This window comes from Podarcis raffonei, chromosome 1, assembly GCF_027172205.1.
Source record: "Podarcis raffonei isolate rPodRaf1 chromosome 1, rPodRaf1.pri, whole genome shotgun sequence".
In the NCBI taxonomy this organism is placed as follows: domain Eukaryota; kingdom Metazoa; phylum Chordata; class Lepidosauria; order Squamata; family Lacertidae; genus Podarcis; species Podarcis raffonei.
In genome coordinates, this window is record NC_070602.1 from 57,949,225 (window position 1) to 57,974,658 (window position 25,434).

At 38.6% G+C, this 25,434-nt stretch overlaps 1 protein-coding gene and 1 long non-coding RNA gene across 11 annotated transcripts in view; both read left to right on the forward strand.

Moving 5' to 3' along the window:
- The window catches only part of SHANK2 (SH3 and multiple ankyrin repeat domains 2), a 343,276-nt gene that overhangs the window by 276,519 nt on the left and 41,323 nt on the right, over positions 1 to 25,434 (forward strand). For 7 of the 10 annotated variants that reach the window (XM_053388455.1, XM_053388493.1, XM_053388485.1 and 4 more), the window contains 3 exons: positions 8,230 to 8,365; positions 11,534 to 11,614; positions 16,564 to 16,584. In XM_053388455.1, coding sequence (XP_053244430.1) covers positions 8,230 to 8,365; positions 11,534 to 11,614; positions 16,564 to 16,584 — 238 coding nt within the window. Of the gene's footprint in view, positions 1 to 8,229; positions 8,366 to 11,533; positions 11,615 to 11,965; positions 11,975 to 16,563; positions 16,585 to 25,434 lie in introns of all 10 variants that reach the window. The other 3 variants (XM_053388521.1, XM_053388473.1, XM_053388479.1) reach the window with 3 other exon arrangements.
- Positions 19,066 to 25,248, forward strand: LOC128413963 (uncharacterized). The gene is made up of 3 exons (XR_008330556.1): positions 19,066 to 20,337; positions 20,909 to 20,981; positions 21,177 to 25,248. It is a non-coding gene; the product is annotated as an uncharacterized LOC128413963 (long non-coding RNA).

The window sequence follows — 25,434 nt, forward strand, 5'->3', positions numbered from 1 at the left end:
CCTATGGTAAGCTTTGAGAAATGCATGGATTGGAATATTTCAAATAAAAGTTTGGCCCTTGAGAGGTTTATTGATAAAGAGGCAACTGCAGTTGATGGTATTATTATAATTAACCTGAAGTATATTTTTGCTATTATTACACTTTCTAATAGTGGCAATTGCAATGAGAGTGTTAAATAGGATTATGTGTTTGAATGTGTGCGTACCCAAAAGTCACTACGAATAAGTTGCCCATTTTGAAATGAGAACATGTGGTGGTTTAACTACAACGTCTTTCAGTTCTTTTGACAGACTTCCCTAGACTTCTTATTCTAACACTGTGAACTCTGTGGCCTCAGGGCTCTTTCTCACTTTAATTTTCTGTTCTCACAGTGTGGATTTTGAAGGATAGCTGTGTTTCTCTTCTTGTATTGGTTTGGGGAAGGATGAATTACATGTTCATGTTGTTTAGTCATTTAGTTGTGTCTGACTCTTTGTGACCCCATGGACCAGAGCACACCAGACACTCCTGTGTTCCACTGCCTCCCGCAGTTTGGTCAAACTCATGTTCGTAGCTTCGAGAACACTGTCCAACCATCTCATCCTCTGTTGTCCCCTTCTCCTTGTGCCCTCCATCTTTCCCAACATCAGGGTCCTTTCCAGGGAGTCTTCTCTTCTCATGAGGTAGTCACAGTATTGGAGCCTCAGCTTCAGGATCTGTCCTTCCAGTGAGCACTCAGGGCTGATTTCCTTAAGCATGGATAGGTTTGATCTTCTTGCAGTCTATGGGACTCTCAAGAGTCTCCTCCAGCACCATAATTCAAAAGCATCAATTCTTCGGCGATCAGCCTTCTTTACGGCCCAGCTCTCACCTGAAGCAGGAACCAGCAAGTCACTCCAGTATCCCTGTCAAGAAAACCCCATGAATTACATAGATTTGCATTAAAATGTGAACAAATTTCTCCCCCGTTCCTAGGGGAGAATGGGTCTTGCCCAGATCACTATGATGATGGTTGTGATGATTGCCTACCCTTCATCTTCAAGTTCCAGGGCTTTTGTTGTTGGCATTGTTGAGAGACAATGGAGTGTGCCGCCGGGGGTGAAGTCAAGTAATTGCATTAGCAGCACCAAAGTGACTTCCTTAGGGCGCAAGCCTGGGCATTGTATATGGAGGTCCTGGGCTGCCCAGACAGCAAGATTCCCATCTTGACCTCGCTGATGTGATCCAAAGGAAGACAGAACAATATGTTTGGCACCAGCTTTGCTGCAGGAGTTGCTGGAAGGAGACATACAAGATATCATCCAGCTGTCTTAGGGACTCCACTCTGGATTTGTGTAGGGTTTAATCCTGAGACTTTTCTTCTGAAGATATCCCATAATGCACCAGAAGTTTACAACTGGAGCTTCCCTTCTCCTAGGTGCACTGCCTTCTCAGGTTGATGAGTCCCATCTGCACCTCACTTCCCTCTCCACACATGCTGAAGCCATCTTCCTGACTGTTGAACCTATTATTGGTCTCACTCACTCAATTCTCCAGAGCCTGTCTTCACATGCAGGGGCAAATGCCTAACTCACCAAGGGTTTGAGACCCATAAGCTATCCTCACCTGGTTTAGCCAGCCAGTTAAGCTGTTTCCTGGGGTGTGGGTGCTGTTTAAACAGGTCTGTGTGGGTGAAGTTGTGCTGACCCTGAGAGTAGGAAGGTGTGCAGTGCGCACCCACACACACCAATGCCAGCATGCCCTGTCATATCCAGGGCTAAGGGCAATGTTCACCCATCCTTCATATCAGGGAGAAGGAGCAAGATGCTTTCAATCATGGCAGAACTAAGCAGCTCTGTCTCATTGCCAGGAACAGGAATGCATTTCTGCTTCAACACCAGAAATAGCTGTAACACTTTTAAGTAGGGGTTGATATATAGGATCAAGCTCATCAAAGATTAACATTAGTGTTGCCTGTTAAATTAATCTTAGTTTTTCATAAAGAACCAAAGACAGATGTATATATGTAACTGTTTTGCAAAGCTGGTAATAAGGTAATGTTTTCCATAAAAGTGTTCATAATTCTTTGACAGGTTTGCGAATCTTTTATGTGTAGAGGCCAGTGTATGTACAAATATGAGGCAGCTGGTAAAAATGTGTAAAATGAAAGTAGGATGAAGATTAGTGAATTTTCTCAAACTTTTTGACAGGTTTGTGAATCGTCAGTGTGTAGAGGCAGATAGATGATAGATAGATGATAGATGATAGAAAGATAGATAGATGATAGATAGATATGAAAGGTGCGTGTGTGTGTGTGTGTGAGAGAGAGAGAGAGAGAGAGAGAGAGAGAGAGAGAGAGAATGGGTAGCACAATCTACCAGTTATATCATATGTATGTGAAATCTAGTGCTAGAATGAAAAATTCTCTTCTAACCTTCATGTATAGTATAGTGGTACCTCAGTTTAAGAACAGCCGTTTATGAACTATTTGGTTTACGAACTCCGCAAAATCAGAAGTAGTATCCCAGTTTGCGAACTTTACCTTGGTCTAAGAATGGAAGCCGAACGATGGAAGGGCACTGGCGGCAGGAGGCCTCATTAGAGAAAGAGCACCTCGGTTTAAGAACGGCTTTGGTTTAAGAACGGACTTCCGGAATGGATTAAGTTCGTAAACCGAGGTACCACTGTAATTATAATAGCAATATGAACATGAAATAATTGACAGACATGAGAAAACGCTTTGAACAATCACTCTTGGAAGGGGCTTGCATTACATATTGGTGAAATTAGGAATTTAGAGATTTGATGATAGAGTATACTTTTAGTTTTTGAACAGAAATTATCTGTTGCTTCCCTTCAGATGGACAGGACAACTATATCAGTTTCTAAAGTAGCATTGTCGTATAATAATTTTCCTTCTTATTTCAACAATTTGCAGAAACTAAGTGAGGGTGGCCTTTACTAAATCCTGGTTGAATTTGTTATCATCAGCTGTTTTAGAATGAAGTCTCAAAAAAAATCTGAATGTACCAGTTCTTGTGGTTTTAACTGAATTGATTTACATTGTACATATTATTTTATACAGCATTGCCTACTTATAACACTTCGAAAAAACAGATGTAACATATTGAGAAGAACACATTGGGACAATACATAGCTTCATTTGGGTCTGAGTTAAATGCTATCGATGTTGCCTTATGTTGCTTTCATAGTTAAACTTTTGTTATGGAATGGTCTTATGACTAGATAAAAAAAATAACAAATTGGATCAACTGGTTTGACGCTAATAAGTGAGGGATGCTAATTTGTAATATTAACCACTCTGGTTCTGCAGCTTCAGTAACAGTGTAGCTGTGGCAGAAATCTGGCTATTCACATTGGGATATGACTTCAACTGTGTGATATTTATGAGCTGCTTCTTTAGAAATGGTGTATGTATGTTTTAGAGTGTGCCTTTTCAAGAGGAGAATGGAGGACATTCCTGGTAGGGATGACTCCTACTGGACATGAGAGGTAGAGTTTGTGGAGCCTTTTTGCTCCTCTCCAGGTTGAGTTGTCCTGCCTACCACATTGCCCTCCTTACCTGTGGTCAACATCAGGTGGATCCTCTTGTATTACAGTGGTACCTCTGGTTACGAACTGAATTCGTTCCGGAGGTCCGTCATGCAGCTGCAGCTGTTCTCACACCGCTTTCTCACACCGTCCTTCTCAGCAAGTCCCACAGCCTACCAGTACCAAGTGTGTTTGCTTGAGTTGCTTCCCCCTGCCTTTCATTTATTCAAGTTGGTTGCTCAAAGAGTGTAGCAATTTTGGCCAGTTTTAATCTTGGGGGAATTGTGTTTGCCCCTAATGAGTTACAGTTGTGCCTCCTCTCATCCCCCAATGAAGAGTGCTTGGACTGTTTCCTCCACCATCTTTATTTCTGCCAATGCAGTGCCCAGTGCTTCAAAAATGGCTGCTTCATCTAGTTCCTCATGGTCTAGGTGGAGTTTAGACCAGAAGTTTAGATGATTTCATCTGCTGCTTTTCCTATTTCTAAAATGCAGCACAAACGATTAGTTGTCAAAGAACATGGTATAGAACTAATTTTACAGTGGGTTCCTTTGTTGTGAACAAAATCAGCTCCTGCATATATTGTCCTTTAATATTGTACATGCCAGAATTTTTCTTTTTTCGGTCCTTCTCAAAATTACCCATATCAAATGTCTTTGAATTTCTACTACCTGTGTCAAGAAAAACCCACATCGGTAGCAACAGGATATCAATTAAAATCACTTTCTGTGAACATTTCCCTTCTAGAAATTATTTTGCCACCTCAACATTCAAGTAGATGCAATAGCTGTACTGAGACTTGAGCCATTTACAGCTAATCTTGTTGGTGAGGGGGAGAAAGAAAAATGTAACCGTAATCACAGCTGCTTTGTGTGTGGGTTGGTGCATTAATGCATTAATCAAAACTCCCCATCTAGCCTAGAATACACATACACACACACACACTCCCAACTACAAAGATTATCGTAGGATAATACCACTTTCCAAGAGTCTTCTGTACCAGTTTTCTAAATATATCTGCCCAGTACCTAATTGCAACTTCCTACCCAGATTTTTAGTTGACAGACACTGGATGACCTCATACTAGCAATTCAAGTCTCCCCCACATAATCTGATATAGCCAATTTGACCAGGCTCCCGCCATCAAACTGAACTCACCAATTTCTTCCTTCTACCATTCCACTTCACAAATTATGAATATGTTTGAGATAATCCCATCTTTTCCTGGATTCATTTGCTTATGTTGTTAGCTTTCTTCTCTGTCGTGGACAGCAGTTTTAGAAGCATGTTAGATAACAAGAAAACCTTTCCATAATATAGGCAGTTTGGGGCTGGCATGGAGCCCCAAGAGGTACCCTATTGTTTACGTTGGGCAATTGCTACCGCTGTGCTGACATTTTCTTTTGTATATTTCCACCATTATCAATTTGTTGGAAAAGGGGAAGGATCTGAAAATTATCAAAGGGAAGAGAAAATTTCAGTGAAATTTTCTTGACTGTGGCACAGGATTTTGTTGCCTTTACCTAACTTTCATGGTAGCTTAGGGAATTTAGCAAGAGTATAAATAAGATGACTGGTGGGTCTGTATTGTGTAGTCTTCCTTGGTACCTATGCTTCTTTAAAAGCACCTATCATGACATCTTTGGCTGAGAAGACCTCTCTTCCTCCCAGAGGAGAGGAGTTGTGAGCGGGAGCAGCTTCCCATAGCATCAGGGAGGCGTATTCGGCTCCCTGCCTCTGATTGCCTCTGCTGCCATGGCCAAGCCTTTCAGCTGGCCAATAGGGCCGGCTGGCGGGCGGGGTTTAGCTGCATTTAAGCAGCCACGGCAGAGCTCTGAACCCAGTTGGTTCCTGCTTACATCGGTTCTCCCTCCCTCCCTCCCTTTTAGGTCAGCTTCCTCTGCGTATTGACCTTGCTATGGACTTCGGTTGGTTGCCTTGGTTGCCCAAGGGGCCTGGTAGAACTATTTTATCAATTTGGCAAATTGGCACCAGCCTCTTGGGTTTTTTTGCCTACCTCGTAGCAACTCATCACAACTTTTTTAGTATTGGCGGTTAGGCATTAGAATATGTGTACTGTGTTGGAGGTTTAGGTATGGCCATCATCCACCCCTCCTCTTTTGGGTATTCCGTTAAAGGAATCAGACGGTCATGCATCCTGTTTGATGCCCTGCTGGTGGCTAGGGCCATGGCACGACCCCCGGTGACATCATGGGGAAGCTTCCAGTTGCCTAACAAGCTCCTCCCACTGGTTGTTAACCCCTGAAATGACTCCCTGCAGAGCGGGATGGAGTCATGTATTGCTGTTTTATCCAATGCCTAAGCCAATACCACTCACATGCTGTAACCAATAAAGTTGTGGCCTAATTTTGCCCATTAACCTAAAAAATGTCTCTTTGTGTTTTATTATAATCCTATGTGGGTGGCGGGTCTTCGACTCACAAAACACAGCGGCTGCGTACCATGCACCTAACGGGTTTTTTTATTTTAAAAAGTTCTGGTATTTTTTGTTATAAAGAAATTGGTGCAGAAAGATTTTTTTTAAAATAGGACTTCCCTTAAAAACCAAATCAGAGTGCACCGATCTCAGGTGCTAGTTAGCCAACTTCCCCTGCTTCTTGAGCTTCCACTAAAGCCGTGGAATGGACTTGTCAAGTAACTGCTTCCATGGGGCTTTGTCAGATAAGGAACAAAGGAGCTACAGAGAACTATAACCTCAACCCTACACCCACCAAAATTGTAAAGAAATTCTAGAGTGATAGCAAATGGGAAGGAAAAATAGTAGCCTCTTTCACAATGGAAGAAACTTTTGAGAAATTGAAAGACGAGTTTCAGCATAGTACAACCCTATTGTATGCTGCTGCTGCTATCTTTTTCTTTGACATTTATAATGTTTGTCTTTGGGCTTATAGTCTTTATGTTCCTGTGCCACATTGTCACTTCCCTCTTCTCTTGAGATGCTTGTTTAGGACCAAACCATAGAAGATTGGATCTCTTTTAAAAAGCAGTCTTAGCTAGTAGTGGCCAAAGCAGGGGTGAATTGGATAAAGACTGTGGTACTGGGAGAGAAAAGATTTACCGTATTTTTTGCACCATAACACTCACTTTTTTCCTCCTAGAAAGTAAGGGGAAATGTCTGTGCGTGTTATGGAGCAAATGCCTATGGATGGCGGGGGGATCTGCTGCAGTCGTGAGCAGAGGATCCATGGTTCCCCTTCCTTCCCTCCTCCGTGGCTCGCTTTGAAACAGCAAAGCGGGAGAAGAGCCGCTGAGTGAGGAGGAGAGAGGAACAGAGAGCCTGCTTGCTTTAAAGGAGGAAAGCGGGAGAGGATCCTCAGGATTTTTGCACTGGGCCACCCCAAATTCACCATCAGATCACATAGCATGTCCATGGCTACAGCTTGCACCAAAAAAATCATGCACCCACTGTTGCCTGGGGCTGCAGTGGTGCAAAAACGTGGTTACAAAGCATGGATCCACATGGATCCTCAGGATTTTTGCATTGGGCTACCACAAACTCACCGTCAGATCACATGTCTGTGGCCACAGCATGAACCACAAAAATCATACATCCACTGTTTCGTTTAGAATATTATTTTCCTTGCTTTCCTCCTCTAGAAACTATGTGCGTGTTATGGTCGGGTGCGTGTTATAGAGCGAAAAATACGGTATCTCTTTTCCCATGTCACTTGCTTAATCTAAATCACCAAGCTGGTATTGACTTCTTAAGGAAATCAGCTATGTACCCATATGCTTTCCCTAATGTGGCACTAGCAATTGCAGAGAGGAAAAGGATATTTACATCAGGAAACTCCTTGTGATTGGAACCTATAATAAAGATGGCCATCCATAGTTTTCCTGGAGGTCAGACCCCAGAGGCCTCCAATGTGGAACTCTTCCTCCTCACCACCAACACCTGCCTGACTACACTAAAAGATTTGATGATTTTTGTTTTGTCATTTTTTCTGACTTTAAGAAGTTTAAGTTATGTAAGTTGCTTAGAGATTCTTTACGTAGCAAGTGACTAATGAATTTAAATAACAATAATATTTTATGAAAATAAAGTACAGACCTTCTGAAGTGTACTTAAGTACTTGTGGGGGGAAAATCCAATGTGGTTCCTGTGCAGATTTGTGTCAAGAGCAAATTTTGGTCAAAGACACTTTATATTTAATTACACTCACAGCTGTCTGGGTACGCGTTAAAGGGCTGTCATGATTATGGTTTGGCTTCCCGGTGTGTTTACAAATCATGCAAGCAATAGATGTTTCTGGGGGCTGGAAGTCGCCATTATGCTTTATAAGCATGACAGGGATATAAAGAAAATGAGTCAAATTAAACTAATATCAATATATAGTATCTTTTGGTCTGTTGTACCTTATTTCCACTGCAGTGGAAAAATATTGATTCAATTCTCCATCTATAAGTGGAGTTCAATTCTCCATCTATAAGTGCTTCCAAAATGTTAATTTGTGACAAGAATAATCAGATATGTGTTTAGGGGATTTTTATTGCTGGATTGGTGCTAGCCAAATAATAATAATTCTGAAACAGGAATATCTGCAGATTAGCCAGGGAGCTGCTGATTAGGTCAAAATCAAATTCTTTCAACACTCTTCAAAACCTTATAGATATTGTTTTACTTTATCTTTTACAATCAAGTATTATTTTCCACGTGTTTTAGTATAACTCTGTCCTTTCTCTCTCTCCCCCTGCAGGTTAATAATGAAAATGTAGTTAAAGTTGGCCATAGGCAAGTGGTGAACATGATTCGGCAAGGAGGCAATCATTTAGTTCTTAAAGTTGTCACAGTAACCAGGAATCTTGATCCAGATGATACAGCCAGAAAGAAAGGTACATTCTTTTCATAGTTTGAACTGTTTATCGTATTTCCTTTCATTGAGAGAACAATGTAAATGAGAAATTATTTAGAAATATGTAACCCTCCATTAATAGAAAAAATACTGTATCACAGCAGTTTTGAAATCAAATATATCCCAAGAAAAACATTTTTAAAATAGCTGGAGGAAGGTCCCATCTAAGTGTTCTGAAAAATGTCCTTATTGAGAAGTTTTCTTTTGCAGTAAAACAAGAAAAGAACTAACGAGGGACAACAAAAACCCACAACATAAAATGCATAAATCCACAAGAATGGTGTGTAGGGTCTAATTGATCCCAGAGGTTTTTTTAAAACACAAAACAACATATAATCTATTTATTTATTTATTTATTTATTTATTTGATAGATTTATATTCCATCCTTCCTCCAAAATGGAGCAAAGGAATCTTGTGTTGTTAGCATACATATAACCTCATTATAAATTGTTACATGAGTATAACAATGCAATTTACTGTGAGTTGCAAATGACTTTTACTTGAGCAGCTTATGCACAATTGCCACATTTACAACACCATGAATATGGGAGGTAGAATATTTACATAAAGCACATTGTTGCTGTGATTTTCTGCCATTGTGTCAATCACAGATATCATGCCTTCACCTTTTCCTGGCGTCAGCATAGGCAGGCTCTACCAATTTTGGAGCTGCCGCTTGACATCCCAGGCAGGTTGGCTATGTGTCTATGCTCAGCTCAGAGTTTGATCAAGTCCAGATACAGGTATACCAGGAAAATAATATTTGGGGATGTTCACTCCATTGTGGTTTGCTTACCTTCCAAGCAAATATAGGCATTTAAACAGACACTATCAGGTCACAGTTGTGCATACCAGCTTTAGTTTTATTATAAGAAAGAATGATCTCAGACTTGTATTTGTGGACTAAGATTGCTGCATTCTTATGCACTGAAGAAAGGAAAATCACTGTCCTTCCATTCCTTAGCACATAATATGTAAGTGCAAAAACAAAAAATGCTGCTGTTGACACTTCTGAACTCTGGGGGGATTTCTGGTTGCTTGTTTTTTCAATGTTGTTGCCATAGTCAGGTTTTTTCCTGCTTATTGGTGAAAAAGTTGTTATATTCTGTCCAGAAGACTGTAAATAGGTTGCTCATTTGTCAACCGCTGTCTGACCTGGAATTTGAGCTACTGATCGTAGAGATGCCCAAGGCAGCTCTCAGCAACATATTTTTCAAATATCTTCATGTAAACAGATAAAATCTAAAGTTTCTCTATGGAGATTTGCCATTAAGTCTGCCCACCTGCAGAAGGGGGGGTACAGGTTGTTTGCAATTTTAAAGATGCAATTGAGATGAAAATGACCCCCAAAGCAGAATAAATAAGTATTGTTCAAATGAAGTCTACAAGTAGCTATGAGGAAAACAATAGTTTGGCTGGGTAAACAAGGACCTTCTCACTGATAAAAATGTTCAATATACAGTATTAAGGTTTGAAAATTAGTTTTATTAGCCTTTTGGGTATTGTTGACCTCTAATATAATTTGTAGTGATACTGAGGAAAGTGAGTAATTTGATATAAAAATAGACTTTTTTCATCTATTTTCCTTTTCACAAGAAATTGAAATAAAAGGTTCTAGGCTAAGTATATGTAGCCATGACAAGAAACTGATAAATTAAGCAGCATTTTGTGAGGTCATTTTGACCCCTAGCACCTAATGGGCATGGTTTTCCAGTTTTTTAGTCATTCCAGTGGGGTGGAGTGACTTGGAACACCACATACCAGTTCAAACCTCATAATAGTTGAAGAATACATAGAACCTGGAATTGTGAAAGACTTGTACAGAAGTTTTATTTTTATTTTCAGCACAGTTGGAGTACATATGACCTCAATTACTGATGGAAGGTTAAGTTCAATTTGCACAATTTGAGCTTCATCCCACAATTTAATATGTGTTGTATTATTTTACGGAAGAGTTAATTTCCAAAGTTGAGAAAATACTCTTTTTTAATAGACATCAATTGACATGAGAACTAGTTCCTTCTGGTGCAGTTCTGCACTTTTGGAAAATGTGCATGAATAGCCCAACCATGTGGGCGGGGCTTGTTTAATGGGTCTTTCTTGATTGATTTGAATCATATATACTATCTCTTATAACATGATCATTTCCTGCATATTCATTTGCCATGGTCCTGTGAAAAAGGGGTCAATAGCATAGTGCATTTACATATGTAGCTCATTTCCTTTTGAAATAACTTGGCCAAAAATATGTCTGCTTGGAGTTGCTCTCCATTATCTACTTCTAAAGCAGGGCATAAGTCAGTTGTACAGTTTGAATGCATGACCCATTAAGCTCAAATGGCTGCCAGTTTTATATATGTGACTTTCAGTAACAAACATAGTAAGGGCTACTTGAGATAAGCTGACTTGGGCAGGGTAGCAAAAATTGATATAATACACTTTGGATGTAACAACTTAAATATTTATCTCTGGTTGTAAGTTCTGGAGCATTTGACTGCTTTGAGCTCCACACAGCTAATGTATCATTGTATTGTAGGCTACAATGACTTACGTGTCTAACTCAAACTATCAATGAACACAGCTTCAATCATTTTCTTTTTAGTTCAGTTTACAATACAAAAGTTGCGTATAGCCTATTGCTTTTCAAAGATTTAGAAGCATTATTATAAACTATCACTTTCTATGGTTCTCCTGTTCACTGCTTGTGTCCATTCATGATTTCTGGTCAAACCTACTTGTCAGTCAGATAACTTTCAGGTCATTTGCTGCTGTTGACATGAGCCGTTCATGTGAGGCTCTTTGAGTAATGTAGAAATGCAGAGCTTACAGACTTCTACAGTACCACGTCTCACTTGATAAACCTTTAAGCATATAAGATTCAATAGCATAAGCTTAGTTGTGAACGCGGCATGAATATCTCCTAAAATAAAATATATGTCAAAGAAATACTGTGGTGTCTTCCTTTCCTATGTGTGGAAACTACTGTATACGTTGTTTCCAGAGATCAGTTAACCGATTAGCTACATAGAGAAACACATCTTTTCATTTAATTAGTAATGCATTTTTGTGTTGAATATGAATAATGCATATATGAGCATGCAGTGAGTGCTGTTTCTTATCATGTATGTCCTTCTGTTTAATGCAAAGCCCCACCACCTCCAAAACGGGCTCCAACCACTGCACTGACCTTGCGGTCTAAGTCAATGACCTCAGAACTTGAAGAGCTTGGTAAGAAAGTGTTTCTTAATGAGCATGCTGCAATAGCAGAGATGAAAAGGCAATGTTAAGACTGTTTGAAAGTGAACTGCACCCTGTACAGAACGTGGTATTGGAAAATAAATTACATGGGAATGTTGCTTTTCTGGAGATTCCCACGTGTGCATGATGAGCATGAGTGATTTTGTTGTGTTTAATTTTGTTTCCAGCTCTGCGACAGAATGTGTTTTATCATTTATGTGCGTTGTTATTTTACACATTAATTTAAAGCTATAAGCATATTTTATTAGCTTGTTTCCCCCCCCCTAAGAAATCAGTTTATCTAATATTGTTTTATTTTAAATTTCTGTGGCCTCTCATTAGTGGACAAAGGTAAGCTGCTAGCTGTCGTTCTATAAAAGCTGACCCAGAAACAAAGTGTTGTACCTGAAAGGAAACTATCTCTTATTGGTGTTCATTGCCCCCAATCCAGCAAAAGCAATTTGTTAGCTTAAAGCAGGTTTCGGCTCTCAGATGTTCCCTACCATAATTTTTATCTCTCCTCCTGGATTAGGGCCTTTATTTATTTATTTATTTATTTATTTATTTATTTATTTATTTTTATTTGATCCAGTGCAATCCTATGGATGTGTACTCAGAAGTAAATCCCATTGAGTTCAGTGGGGCTTACTTGCAGGTGCGCGTCTATAAGATTGCAGCCTGAATTTGCATGAACAGGAACATTTCTTAATCTTTACTTCACCTATTTTTGTGCAGAAAAAAATAGTGTTATAGTAGTAGAATCCATTTTTACAATATTTAGTTAAAATATTTCTGATATAAGGTCTTTTTTATTTAAAGAAAACAGTTCAGCATTTTCCTACCTTTTAGTAATCAAATATTTGTTACATAGAAAACACTTTAGATATCCTGATGTCTAGTGCTGGATCTATACACATCAAAGAAGTGTTTCAGTTTAAAGTGTAAATTTAAACAGGGAAAACAGGTAGAGAAAAAAGGGACTCCACATCGCCATCTGGTGGCACATATTGCACATACAATGCATATAAATCACTATTTCTTTACCAGTCTCGCTGAGTCCTAGGTAACATCGAGTTTGTTTATTTAACACCTTTAGAGGTATTAAGCTGAAACATTTTAAAATAGAAATTACAGAGGTTTCTCAAATGAAGAGTTTATTTTTTATATAATCTTCATTTAAATTTATTTCTTGATTGTGAATTATCAGCAATTTTATTCAGAAATATGCCCTCCTTTGTACTATTTCCTGCTTTAAATAACACAACAGACCACTTGCAATTAATACTGTTTAGGTTTTGGAGGGATTAGGTGGGAAATAGGGGGCTATTTTATATGAGAGTTATTGGGTTTTTATTATTTTTTTTGCCAACGATAAAATTCCTGTTTCACTTGCTTTGAATATCATGAAGTTATCCTTTTAAACAAATTTTTGTATCATAGCACAGTCCTTGTTCATTCGCCATGGAAAAATGGGAAAGGCTCCCTTATGAACCATAAAAATAATGATCTTGTTGGCTAACTAGGGCATTTTTCTTCAATCTGGACATTGTAAGCTAACAAGAAGTTACACCTGAGCAGAGAGAGTAATCACCAGGGTGACCTATTTAAGCTATGAAAATGTGTAGTACTCAGTGTAATTGACTTCCTCACAATGCTGCCTTTATAGGTCTTAGCATCCGACTCACGAACCATTTTGAGATGCAGGAAAAAGCTTTCTTTGGACCACAACTGCACCTTCCTTCTGAGCTCCTTTCTTTTCCCCAATAAAATCACACAACTTCAAAGGAATGGCAGTTCTTCTCCGGCTGTAATTTGAAATCAACTGCCATCAAGGGAAGACTTGGCCCTCACCATGGGCTTGAGTGAATCACAGCAGCTCAGTCTCACTCGCTTGCATCAGAGGTCATCGTTGGGAGCCTGACAGCTACCTGCAAGAGAAAAGTTGCTTCTGTCAGGAGCTGAGCAAGTTCCACTCCCTTCCCTCAGAGGAGATGTTGCCTAGTAGGCAGTGGTGAAAAGACGATGTCAGCAAAGATGAGATCAGGAAATGCCTGAATGATTAATCCTAGAACCATGTGGAAATCGTGGTTGCTCACCATGTCCACAGGGGGCGATCACTGCGGCCCCTTTGCTCTCTGCCTTCATCCCCGGCTACCAGGCCACACTCGCTTGCTGGCCAGCTGCTGCTGGGGAAATTCCCCATGGCCAGCAGTATCAGGGGGTGGTCTTCCCGCCAAGGAGGGCAAATTTGAATGGGAGCTGGAATGAAATAAGCTCAGCAGGAAGGTCTAGGTTGTCCGTAGGAAAACTTGTGTTTTCTTATAGTTCTTGGTAGAATGCTAAGACCTATAAAAGCAGCTATGGAGGGAATCAATTGCTACATGTTTTAACACTCTAAACAGGTCAGCCTGATAATTACTCTGTCCAGGTGTAACTCTAGTTAGTTCACATTTTCTCTAAAGAAATACAAGAAAAGCTCTTGCCTTCTGGTTGCACATATTGGGTGTTTTATTTTTGAGAAGTCTATCACTGAAAGGATAGACATAAATAACCTTAAAGGAGTTGGCAATAAAGAAAATGTCTTCCTGACCATTATAATATAGAAACTTGAGGTTTCTTCGTCCTTCATAATTTTTATATTAAATGGTTATATAATTTTATAGAAAATTAAGTACTTTGCTATGATGAAAAATTGTCTTAAGAGCTAGAGATATCCACACCAAACGTGATTCAAAGTCCATGAATGTATGAGTAGGAACTTCCTTATTTACTTCCATGACATAATTGTAAGCAAGATTTTCTGGAATTGTGTTGAAGAGAACAGGACACCCTTGATTATACAGGGAAAGAGCACACAATACTTAAAATACTCCTGCATGCCTACCAATGCTCAGTGGCGTAGCGTGGGTTGTCAGCACCCGGGGCAAGGCAAGTAATTTGCGCCCCCTAACCCGTGGATTTGCGCCCCCTAACCCGTGGATTTGCGCCCCTAACCCGTGGATTTGCGCCCCCTAACCCTAACCCCCAGATGTTGCGCCCGGTGCGGCCGGCCCCCCCTGCACCCCCCACACTACGCCACTGCCAATGCTGCTAAATATGCAAAGGCTTTAGTCCTCTGCAAACTTAGGAGTAAATACCACTAATGTCATTTCTATGTTCCTCTGTGTAAACTTGCATAGGATAAGGCTGTAGGTGTGATGGTGTCTTTTGAAAGACCACCTACCATTTATAAAAGTATGCAAACGTTCATGCTGCGCAGAATATGGAGTTGAAAATTACGTTTTAGTCATGGCAATAGTTTAAATTATTATTGTTGCTGCTGTTGTTACTGTTTATCGACTTCCTTTCATCAGTGATGTCTAACAAAAATAGTTCAAGAAACTATATCTATTGTGCACATAAATGTTTTATTAACTAGTTTAAATGGCTTTAAAAATATTTTTTTATTTGCCAGTATATAAAAAAGATAGACTTACAGGAAGCTGCCATAAGAACATAGTACAAATATTTGTCCATATATCCAAAATTTCTACAATGACTCTCCATGGTTTCAGATGGGAATCTTGCCCAGTCCCATCTGGTGATGCCAGGGATTGAATTTGGAACATTCTGCATGGAAAGCATGTGCTCACTATTTATCATTGAAAGTGTATTTGTATTGTCCCTCTTCTTAATGGGTTCTTCTTCCTACTTTTCTCTGTACTCTCTCTTCTTAAACTGAACCAGCCTCCCCCCACTCCACTTTCACAGAGCCATTCATTCCCCTTGAAAGCAGTGGGGGGATGTTGGTGACTTTTATAGTGATGGGTGGGAAGCAATCAAAGAACTTTGGAGTCCATGTGGGTCTACACTTCAGTCATGAATACTTTATTTTTTTAACAATAGAAAAGCTTTGTTGCCACAGTAAATGACAACAGCCACCATTCCCCACCACCACCCTCAATAACGCCTCTAGGAATAATACTACATCATGACACAGCATAATTCTCAGGGGGCATTCTGTACTGAATTACAAAGGAGTGTCAATGCACTGCTCAGGGCAGCCAAGCTGCCACTTGAAACATTGGGAGAGTTGTATAGGGTCCTTTACAAATATCCTCTCCCATCCCAGCCTGAAGATAAGCTCACTCCCACCCTAAAGTTCTTTGATTCGGATCTTCAGGGGCGGGTGTTATTCTTCCCCACCTCGAAAGCAACAATAGTCTGGGCTGAATGTCCAACACTACGATTTTCTTATTTGTGACCAATAATATTTCTTACCTTGTGGTATTCCAGTGGAATTTCTTTCTTTTCCTTTCTTTGAACACATGACAGTGCCCTCCTTGTGAATGAATTGTTTTGTTTAAAAACTCCCCCTCAGTTTTAAACCAGTTTTTCTATTCTGTGTATTAAGGGGCTGCTATTTTGGAGGAAACAGCCCATTGGGTCAAGGAACTAATTTAGTGGTTCTGTGGAGCTCATGTTCAGCTTTGTGCCCCCTGTAATATTACACGGCTGCTTCCCAATTAGTGTTGCACAAGCTCTAATTCATGTCTGCCCCTCTTTAGAATCTGCACTAAGATTGTCAGGAACTAATGGCCTAAGAAATTGTCACAATTCTTTCCCCTTTGAATTCAAACTCTTAAAATATTCCCCGCCACCGCCCCTCCACAACCATGCTGATATATTTTAAAATCTAAATCATGCTGTTTAACTTTTGGGATGAGATCTTCCTTTTCGGCATAGCCATGGTATTCTGCCTTTTAGTTTGTATCTTTTGGAATTAGAGTTTAAACATAGCCTGTGCTAGTTTTGCTAATGCTTATGGTGATTTGAAAAAGGGAAAGCATAGTACTGAGTCGGCTCAGTGTTGGTGCTTGAGACTCAAACAGGGATTTATCATTTTAGAATGACCTTCTCTTCACATTTTATTTACCATTCATTCCCTTTCTATTTTCAAGCTTCAGTACGGAAGAAGAAGGGTAAGGGGAAGCATTTTATCTCTTTTAATTTGTTTTTTCTCCCCTACACCTTTTCATATTAAAGGAGGATACATAGTTGTAAATGGTCCAGTTTGTCAGTCATAAAAATAACTTATTAATATGTTTTAGCTATTTAGATAATGAACTGAAATCACATAAAATAACCTAATTTCCTTCACATTTGAAATAGATGATCCCATTTCTTTCTTTTGTCTTGCCTCCTTCATCCCCACTCCCTCTCCCTTTATATGTTTAAGATCCCTTCCCAGTTGTTCCCCAGTCATTATTTCAAAGTTACTGTGCTAACTGGTGATCACTTAGGGCTATTTCATGCATGGCATGTCCCCAGGTAGGAAAAAAATATGTGCACACACGTCATGTTGTATGTCTGTTCTGCTGTGGTTACCTGTATTTGGAACCACCTGCTGCAGCTTCTGAACATGTGTAACCAAGGCAGAATAAACACTTGTGCCATTTTCATGCCCAACAGTGTATGTGGGTGTACACATATTTTTCTGCACTGAGTTTCCCTTCATGTAGGAAACTCATGAATGAAGCAGCCCTATGAAAAGCAGTGGCAAGTAACCGGAGTTTGGTGTAGTCCTGCATCACTTATTTCACTTGCCTGCTTAATAGCCAGTCGTTACTTACAAAACCACACTGCCTCTGTCTCAAAAATAGGCACCTCACACACACCTTGAGTCTTTACCTGGAGAACTGCTGCTCTGCATAATTTCAGGTTGAACTTAGCATCTTCCACACTGTCCCGTATGCATGGAATGCCCTCCCTGAACTGATCCATAAGGTCACGACTCTCCTCTCCTTTATCTCCTTGAGACCCACCTCTGCTGCAATGCCTACTGAGCCTATTGCACAACTTGCAATGACAGATTGCTAAGTGAAAGGACAGATGGGGATTGTTGACATTTTGTAGTAATACTAATTATAAATAAATATATGTATATAAAGGTTGCATATATTTAGCTGCATCCCTTTTCTTCCTTACCCTTTGTATGTCACCTGCTTTCTTCAAGGCAGGGAACTTTGTTTTTTTTGTATATATGATTGCCTAGCACACTGCTAATCCATAGAGGTAGAAGAAATTGAGGATAAGTCATGTGTAGATTACAGAGTTGTGTGAAGCATTAACTTGGATGCTGTGTTACAGTGGTGAAGCAAAGTGGCTGGAGTTAAATTTACTTAATTTTGTTTTTTGTTTTACACTTTTCCCAGCTCTCTCGTTTCTCTTCCTTTTGTTGATCATATTAACAAGAGCTCCAAGTACACCTACAGCACTGCCACTCAAACCCTTCTACAGAAACCCATATAGAATAAAACCTCTTAACTAGTTGTGAGCCCCAGTGACTTGGAACACTTTGTAGTGTAGATGGGTTCTCCAATAAGTATAATGTTTGCGTGTGTGTGTTTGCTTGCTTTTGTTTCACTGAGGGGGAGGGTAAATGCCCTGAATATGGCTTTTGAAACCGTGCACATCCAGGTCCACTTCACGTGTTAGAACATTTAGTGTATATATGCAGTCCATACTCTAAAACTGACATCCACTTTGAACGATGTATACGTTGACACAAAAGTCATTACTTGTGCCAGAAAGTCAAGAATTTGTCTCTGCCACATATACTTTAAAGCATATATGTTTCTTGTAAAGCAGACCTCACATGTGTAGAATTGCCTTTATGCAAAGTTGCATTGAACTTTGCATGGCATTCTATATAGGCAGGGGCTGTCCCAATAGCAGGCATAGGTCCATATGGATATATTTGGTGTTTCCCGTGAAATTGAAGACAATAAGGGAGTCCCTTCTTACTCTAAATCAGAGCCCCTTATTTACAATGGAGCCACTGGATCAGGGCCGTGGTTTAGCTATACAGTTACGAGATAGAATTCCTTGTAAGATTAAAATCAAATATTATGTTTTCCGCTACTTTTAACTTTACTTCTGAATGTTGCATAGTGTTGCTAAAAAAACCCAACTTCTCAATCTGTAATACATCCTTTTAGCTTCCAGTTGTAGACTCACCTGCCAGTAAGCCCCATTTAACTCAATGGAGCTTACTTCTGAGTAGACTTTTGCAGGATTGCACTGTTACATTGCTATTTTCCCTTTCATCATCCTTCTCAAACTCAGAACTAAGCCATTCAACTTTAAAATACACATTATTTCAACTTGGAAACTGGTCTTATTTCTTTTGGTTTACATTATTTTGAAAAATTAATACAAATTTGACGCAAAAAAATACACAGTTGAATGTATTAATAAATGAATTAATCTAAATTGCAGGAAATTTTTTGGAGTATCCACTGCTTAGCAAGGTGGCTAGTCTAGACCATGAACTCCATGGGAAAAAATCTTAAAATTAGCAAAACAAATAACACAGAGAGATTTTTGCATAATTCAGACAAAACTTTTGCACACCTTTTGTATCTCATAGAGTTTTAGAACAATATATTTTAAAGGATTTCTTCATTTTAGCGGATAGACCCAAACTAAGTGCGCCAATGATAGGACATATGGGGATAGGGCACCTCCACTGAAATGAACAATGAATTCCATTAACATGTCTTGGTGAAAACAATATTTATCAGGGCATGTGATAATGCAATGCCCAACAAATCCCCACTGAATCAAACAAAAACATACCCAAACAACAAGCTATATGATTATTTCACCAGTACAAGCACAATATGACTAGAATTTTTAAATTAAAGAATTCCAGCCTATTAATTCATTTTTTTCAAAAATGAAACAGCAACAAAATAAACCAGCCTATCTATAGATTATTATTTTTTAAATAAATCATGAGGCAATGATGGTTTACATGACCAGATAGGTATGGAATTTGTAGGGGGAGCAGGTTTTGCATAGCTATTTTGGAACACTTTTCTAATTCATCAGTACCAAATTTTATCCTAGTGAATTTGGTGTATTAAGCAATGTCAGGTTTCCTTTGATCTTATTTGAGATTTTAAGCCTAGCTAGTTGGTTTTTCCCCCTGAACAGTTTCTAAACTGGATATTGTTCAATTCTCCATCTATAAGTGCTTCCAAAATGTTAATTTGTGACAAGAATAATCAGATATGTGTTTAGGGGATTTTTACTGCTGGATTGGTGCTAGCCAAATAATAATTCTGAAACAGGAATATTTTTGCCTTCCTCTATTTTTGTTGATCTTTCTCTTGGGAGTATAAATTTTAATTCTAGAAGAATATTAGAATATCGCCTGCAGAAACATTAGGTTAGGTCATAGTGCAATTTAATACGAGATGCAACTCACCTAACAAAACAATGTTTAATAGTGGTATCTTCTAAAAGAAACGTATCAGTGGCATTGATAATAAAAGCAATAATATTTATAGTACATGGTATAGTATCATTTTTTTCCAGAAAAAAAGTGTGAAATGATGGCATTTGAAACAATTAAGACATAAATTAAATCCAATACTTGAATTCCAAATGTAATAGGGACCGAAAAGTGGCCTCATGTGAAAAGGCTACACACTGCAATTACAGGTATTTCAGCACTGTGGAATAGATCATAGGACTTTCACAACAAAGAAATAGTGAAAGCAGACATGATACCAGCTCTAAAGTGTTCACACCTTCAAATATGATGATAATCTCGGAAAGATGCTTTGGACAGAATTATTTAAGTCATCAGAAAGAAACCTTACCGTCAAAGATATGGATATTCCTGACGTTACCAATCTAACATGGATCCTCTGAAGGATATTTGTGTAAGTATTAATTGCTGACACCAAATGAAAATCTGAGTTAATATTACTATTTCATGGTATGCAGTTTTAAGTTTTGTGGAGATGTGTTGAATGCACACTTAATCATTTTTAAATGGGGTGATCTTCTGTCTTCTCTTAGCAAATTTATTAAATAACTGTTCATTTATCCCAATGAGGTTAAGCCATATTTATTAGTATAGCAAGGAACCAGACTTCACTTGTTTTCTAATATGTATCAGTAAGAACGTTATCTGTTAAAGAGGTACAAAGGAGTTAGTGAGGAAAGAAATACAAGGGGTGAATTTTTAAGTTCTGTTCAGTACTTTCTGGGAGTTCTCAGAGATAATGAATCCAGGTGCTGAATATTTCTGAAACATTCAGCATGATTTCATAATCAGGTGGTGAAAATTAGTAGTGCTTCTGAAAATGTTTGCAGTCCTTAATACATGAGGGCTTTTAAAGCTTCCATGTTGCCATTGTTCTTGCTGTCTATTATGAGCAGAATACTCATACAATTATAACTAGTCATGCATCCCCACATGTAAAGCACTTCATTGTCTTTCTTCACTAGAGAAAAGTAATTGAGGGTGACTTTGCCATCCCAGTGAGGAAAACATTGCAAGAGAAAATAAAGTGACGGAATCGTAAGTATTCAAGAGAATCATATTACTACGGCCATTAGGTGTGAAATTTTTGAGCAAAACCCCTGGAAATTGTTGGCTGAAAGATGAGTAAGACTTTATTATATATTTTTAGACAGTTTGTTATTTAAGATTTTCAGAATTTAAAGGTTGCACACAGAACGCATTTTCAAAGCTTTTAATCTTTTTGTCTTTCAGGTGCTGTAATGCTGCCACTGTGACTTAAACTTCAGTATGCCTTATTTAAGGTACCAGAGAGGTGGACAGCATACTCTTCCTTTCTCTCATTCTTTCTTTCCTTTCTTCCTGATTTCCTTCCTTATTTTTTCAAGGCCTTTTCTTCCCATTCCACATTGTTTGTTTTTTCAGTTGTTAACAATGTCATGTTGACTCCTAATTAAAACTGTAAAATAAATTACTCTAGGCATCTTGTAGTTTGTTTTCATTTGCCTTGCTCAGTTCTACAAGCTGGCTCATGTGTTTGCAGAATTGCACCATAACTTACTATAATGTTTGGAAGATTGATTCCCCATCTCCAAATTCCATCTCTTCAAATGCTGGCTCAAATCTAGCACATTTTGTTTCCACTTATTTTCTCAATTCTGAAAACCTTCCATGTTTTCAGAATGAAATAACTTTTTTTTTTTTTGAAAAATAAATACTGTGTTTCTAAAATAACTGTTGCTTCTGCAATGTAAAATATCTCTTGTGTTGTAAGATTACAAACATATGGAGCATCTATGCATACATTCACACATAATATTTTTTTTCATCTGCATCTGGGGATTTGTCATTCCATGTGATGGAGTAAGGTATAATCTAGCATTAGATAACAATGTTATCATGAGGTTATCTTATCCCAGGAGCTGGTTGTTTGGAATGACTAATTTAGAATGACTTTTCCTTTGGTTCTTCATTCGATAGAAACCACATTACAGAAAGGAAGGATGAGATTGGGGGTCAGTATGTTCATAAAGCTTCCCAGTAGAATTAATTCAGCAGCAATATTAGTAAATATTCCCAAAAGGCAGATAGTCTAAAATTTGGCCAGCAAAGAATTAATGGATCCCTAGATACGATTCAAATGAATATCAAGTGATTCAACCTGTGTGGCTCTGTGTTCCCTAAGTCTTAAACGTTTTTACTAAAAACTATTCTTGAAGCACGGCATATGTATCTAATATGACCCAGTCATCTCTTATTAGTTTCTGCCCATTGATTATAGTATAATTTATTAATCTATAAATATTATCTTTCATGCATTAGAGTGAAATCTGATTACTGAAGCACACATCATATTTTCCAGATACCTTTTTAATTTGCACCTCTTCCAGATAAGAGGTATATAGGTGTTAAGATGTTAGGTGACAGGATTTGTAAATCTGTTGCTTTCAAATTAATATTTGGTATTAGTTTCATATACCATTTCCCCCACCCTGTACAATGATTCTATCCTGTACAATGTCTGATTTGAGGTGTGCCAAGAAATGCAAGCATCTCCTCCCAGTTCTCTTAAACAGACTATACATTTTTGAAGCCCTCTTGCATAATCTGAAATAGTCAACCTCTTACGTTGGGCTGTACGGTTGCATACTTTACAATACACTGTCTTAATTTCATTTATCTTACAGTTTGGCTTGATTCAGACCTCACACCAAAGCATGCTTTGCACTAATTGTAGTTTAGAACCCAAACCATGGTTTTAGCTTCCAAATGTAAAGACAAAGCATGAGTTAGAGCTGCTTGTTTGCTTTTGTTTGCTCTGCTACATCATGTCAGTTCCTTCTCATGTGGGGCAAATATAGGTAACTGCCTAGGTCCAGTGCTCTCAGGGGCCCACACCTTTACACAGCACGCATTTCTACAGGTCCTGTACATGGACAAATAGCAGGCCAGTGGCTAGGCAGAAACCATGCATTCAGTCACTCTTTTGTGGCTCCAGGAAATGCAGGCATGGGGTAGGGGCATGCCTGCATTAAGAGAAAACTATTTCCAATAAACGAAGACAGAAAAGTTATTATTTTCCCTCTCCCATGCGGGGTAGGGGGAGTATTGTTATTTTTACCCTACTTACTTTGCGTCTCATCCCATGTTGAATTCCAAGAATGTGAGGCAACCACATTCACCTATTTAAACTGCATTTGAGGCTCGCAAATCCTGAATCCAACTAATTCAATAATATTTACTTGCGTACAACCAAATATCGTTGTGAGTAATCCTACATAAATGGCATTATACTAAAGACCTTTACTTTTAATAGTGAAAGTTATTACTAGTGCACTCTCTGCTCTTTTCTGTTTCTTGGAGTGGGGATGGAATGGGACAGAATTTCTTACTAAAATCTAGTATGTTGAAACTGTTTTATAAGGCCACGTGTTATATTTATAATGTATGAATAATAAAGGTGTGAAAAGAGAATATTAATTCTACATTTTGCTGTTTCTAAAGCTATCTTATAGAGTAAGTGGTTAAGGTGTATGTCCTAGAAATGCTTTGTATAGAGTTCTAGATTCAAACTCAGGCACCTGTCTAAAAGCTTTATTTGATTTATTTTTTACATTTGTATCCCACCTTTCCTCCAAGGTAGAGTACATGATTCCTGCCCTTCCCTTCACAGCAGCCCTGTGACATAGGTTAGGTTGAGAAGCACTAACTGGCCCAAATATCACCCAGTGAGCTTCTTTCCTCTGTGGATATTTGAACCTGAGTATTCCAGATTCTGCTCTGGTACTAACCACTACATCACACTAGCTTTTAGGTGTCATCCAGATGTTTTCTCAAGACATCCAATTGTGGTTTCTCTACCTCCTGGTTTAGTTGAATTTCACATGTATAAAAATGTCATGAAAGTTAAACAATGTACTTTGTCCTGCATCGTGCACACCCTAGGAAAGACCTCCTATCATGCTAAACCATAATAGCAGAAACCATGGCTTGCAAGACCAGTTCATACCATGGTTTCTTATATGATTTGCTGGATAATCACAGGCTATGTGTTGTCAATTCAGGCATCACATCATGCTTTGATTTGTGTCTGAATTTGAGTCATTATGTCTGATTCCAGATTTAGATTATTTTATCTTGATACCATCAATTCATCTTTAGTAGCATTCTTTTTGTAAATTACAGAATTTCTATGTACAAAATATCAGACTCCCCTGAGATAACATTTTTATGTTATACATTTCACATATGGAGAGAATCTGTGTTTTGTGTCTTAAAATGTCATATAAAATAAGAATAATTCGATTGCATTCATTTTTGGCATCTGTAAAAAGCTTGCAAATGTTAAATAAATTAGCCACAAACTGAATATGGTATCAGTGGTTATTTCTTGTGAGCAAATGTAATTAACTGTCTGACCCGTAACTATTTTAAGTTTGCTTTATTAAACTTTGTTAACAAATAAAATTTATGTAATAATAAAAGAGGAAAATTGTTCTTTTTATAATCAAATAAGTTAATCTTACATACATTTCAAACAGCACTAACATTTCCCCCCTTGCTTTTCCCATTCAGGACTATCCTTTTCTGGAACCAATCTAAGCTTAAACACTTGAATTTGTGCTTTTTCAATCTTTGAATTAGTCAATGAAACCATACTGGTTGATATGCAAATATTCAAGGTTTACTGAGTTATAGATCAGGCTATAACATCCTTTTTCTTAATTTTAAAATTACATCTTAATGCTAGTCAGCTGTTTAAGAGATGCCATGTCTAATACACATACACAATGCATTGAGAAACTATCTCAATTTACCTGTCAATGTAGACTTTAAATTAAAGTATATATAGACATGGAATAGATCTATGTTGGACAGCCCCCACAACAAGGTGGGGAGCACTTTCAAGTGAAGTGAGTTTCCATTTGAAGCTGTCACTTTTATATCTTGCTCTTAAGTACATTGGGTGACTATATTGGGCTGAAATTCAAAATTTCTGCCTTGTTTCCCTGTGTACACCAAGATTTCCGGTTTCCACATTTCACAGCAGCCTTCGGTGTCTCCCTGAGAAGCCTCTTAGGAAGATTAGATGATTGTCCAGTGGGGTATCTAGCGTAGTGCAAAGGACCGCAGCTGAAAGCAAAACTCAGCAGTATCTCACGTGTTTACAGAAGCACTTCAATCACATCAGCACAGATGTATTTGGCTCCTGGCCATAATCACTCCAAAGTACCATTACTGTTGTTGGGGTTTTTTGGCTAATCTTGAAGCCGTATTCTGATGATCCCTCGTACCTACAGGACCGCTTCTCCTGGTATGTCCCACGGAGGAACTTATGATCTTTCAAACAAAAACGTCTTGGAGGTCGCAGGCCACAGAGAGGTTAGGCTGGCCTCAACCAGAGCCAGGGCTTTTTTGGCTGTGGCTCCGATCTGGTGGAACACTCTGCCACAAGAGACTAGGGCCCTGAGGGACTTGACATTATTTTATTGTTGTTAGCCGCCCTGAGCCC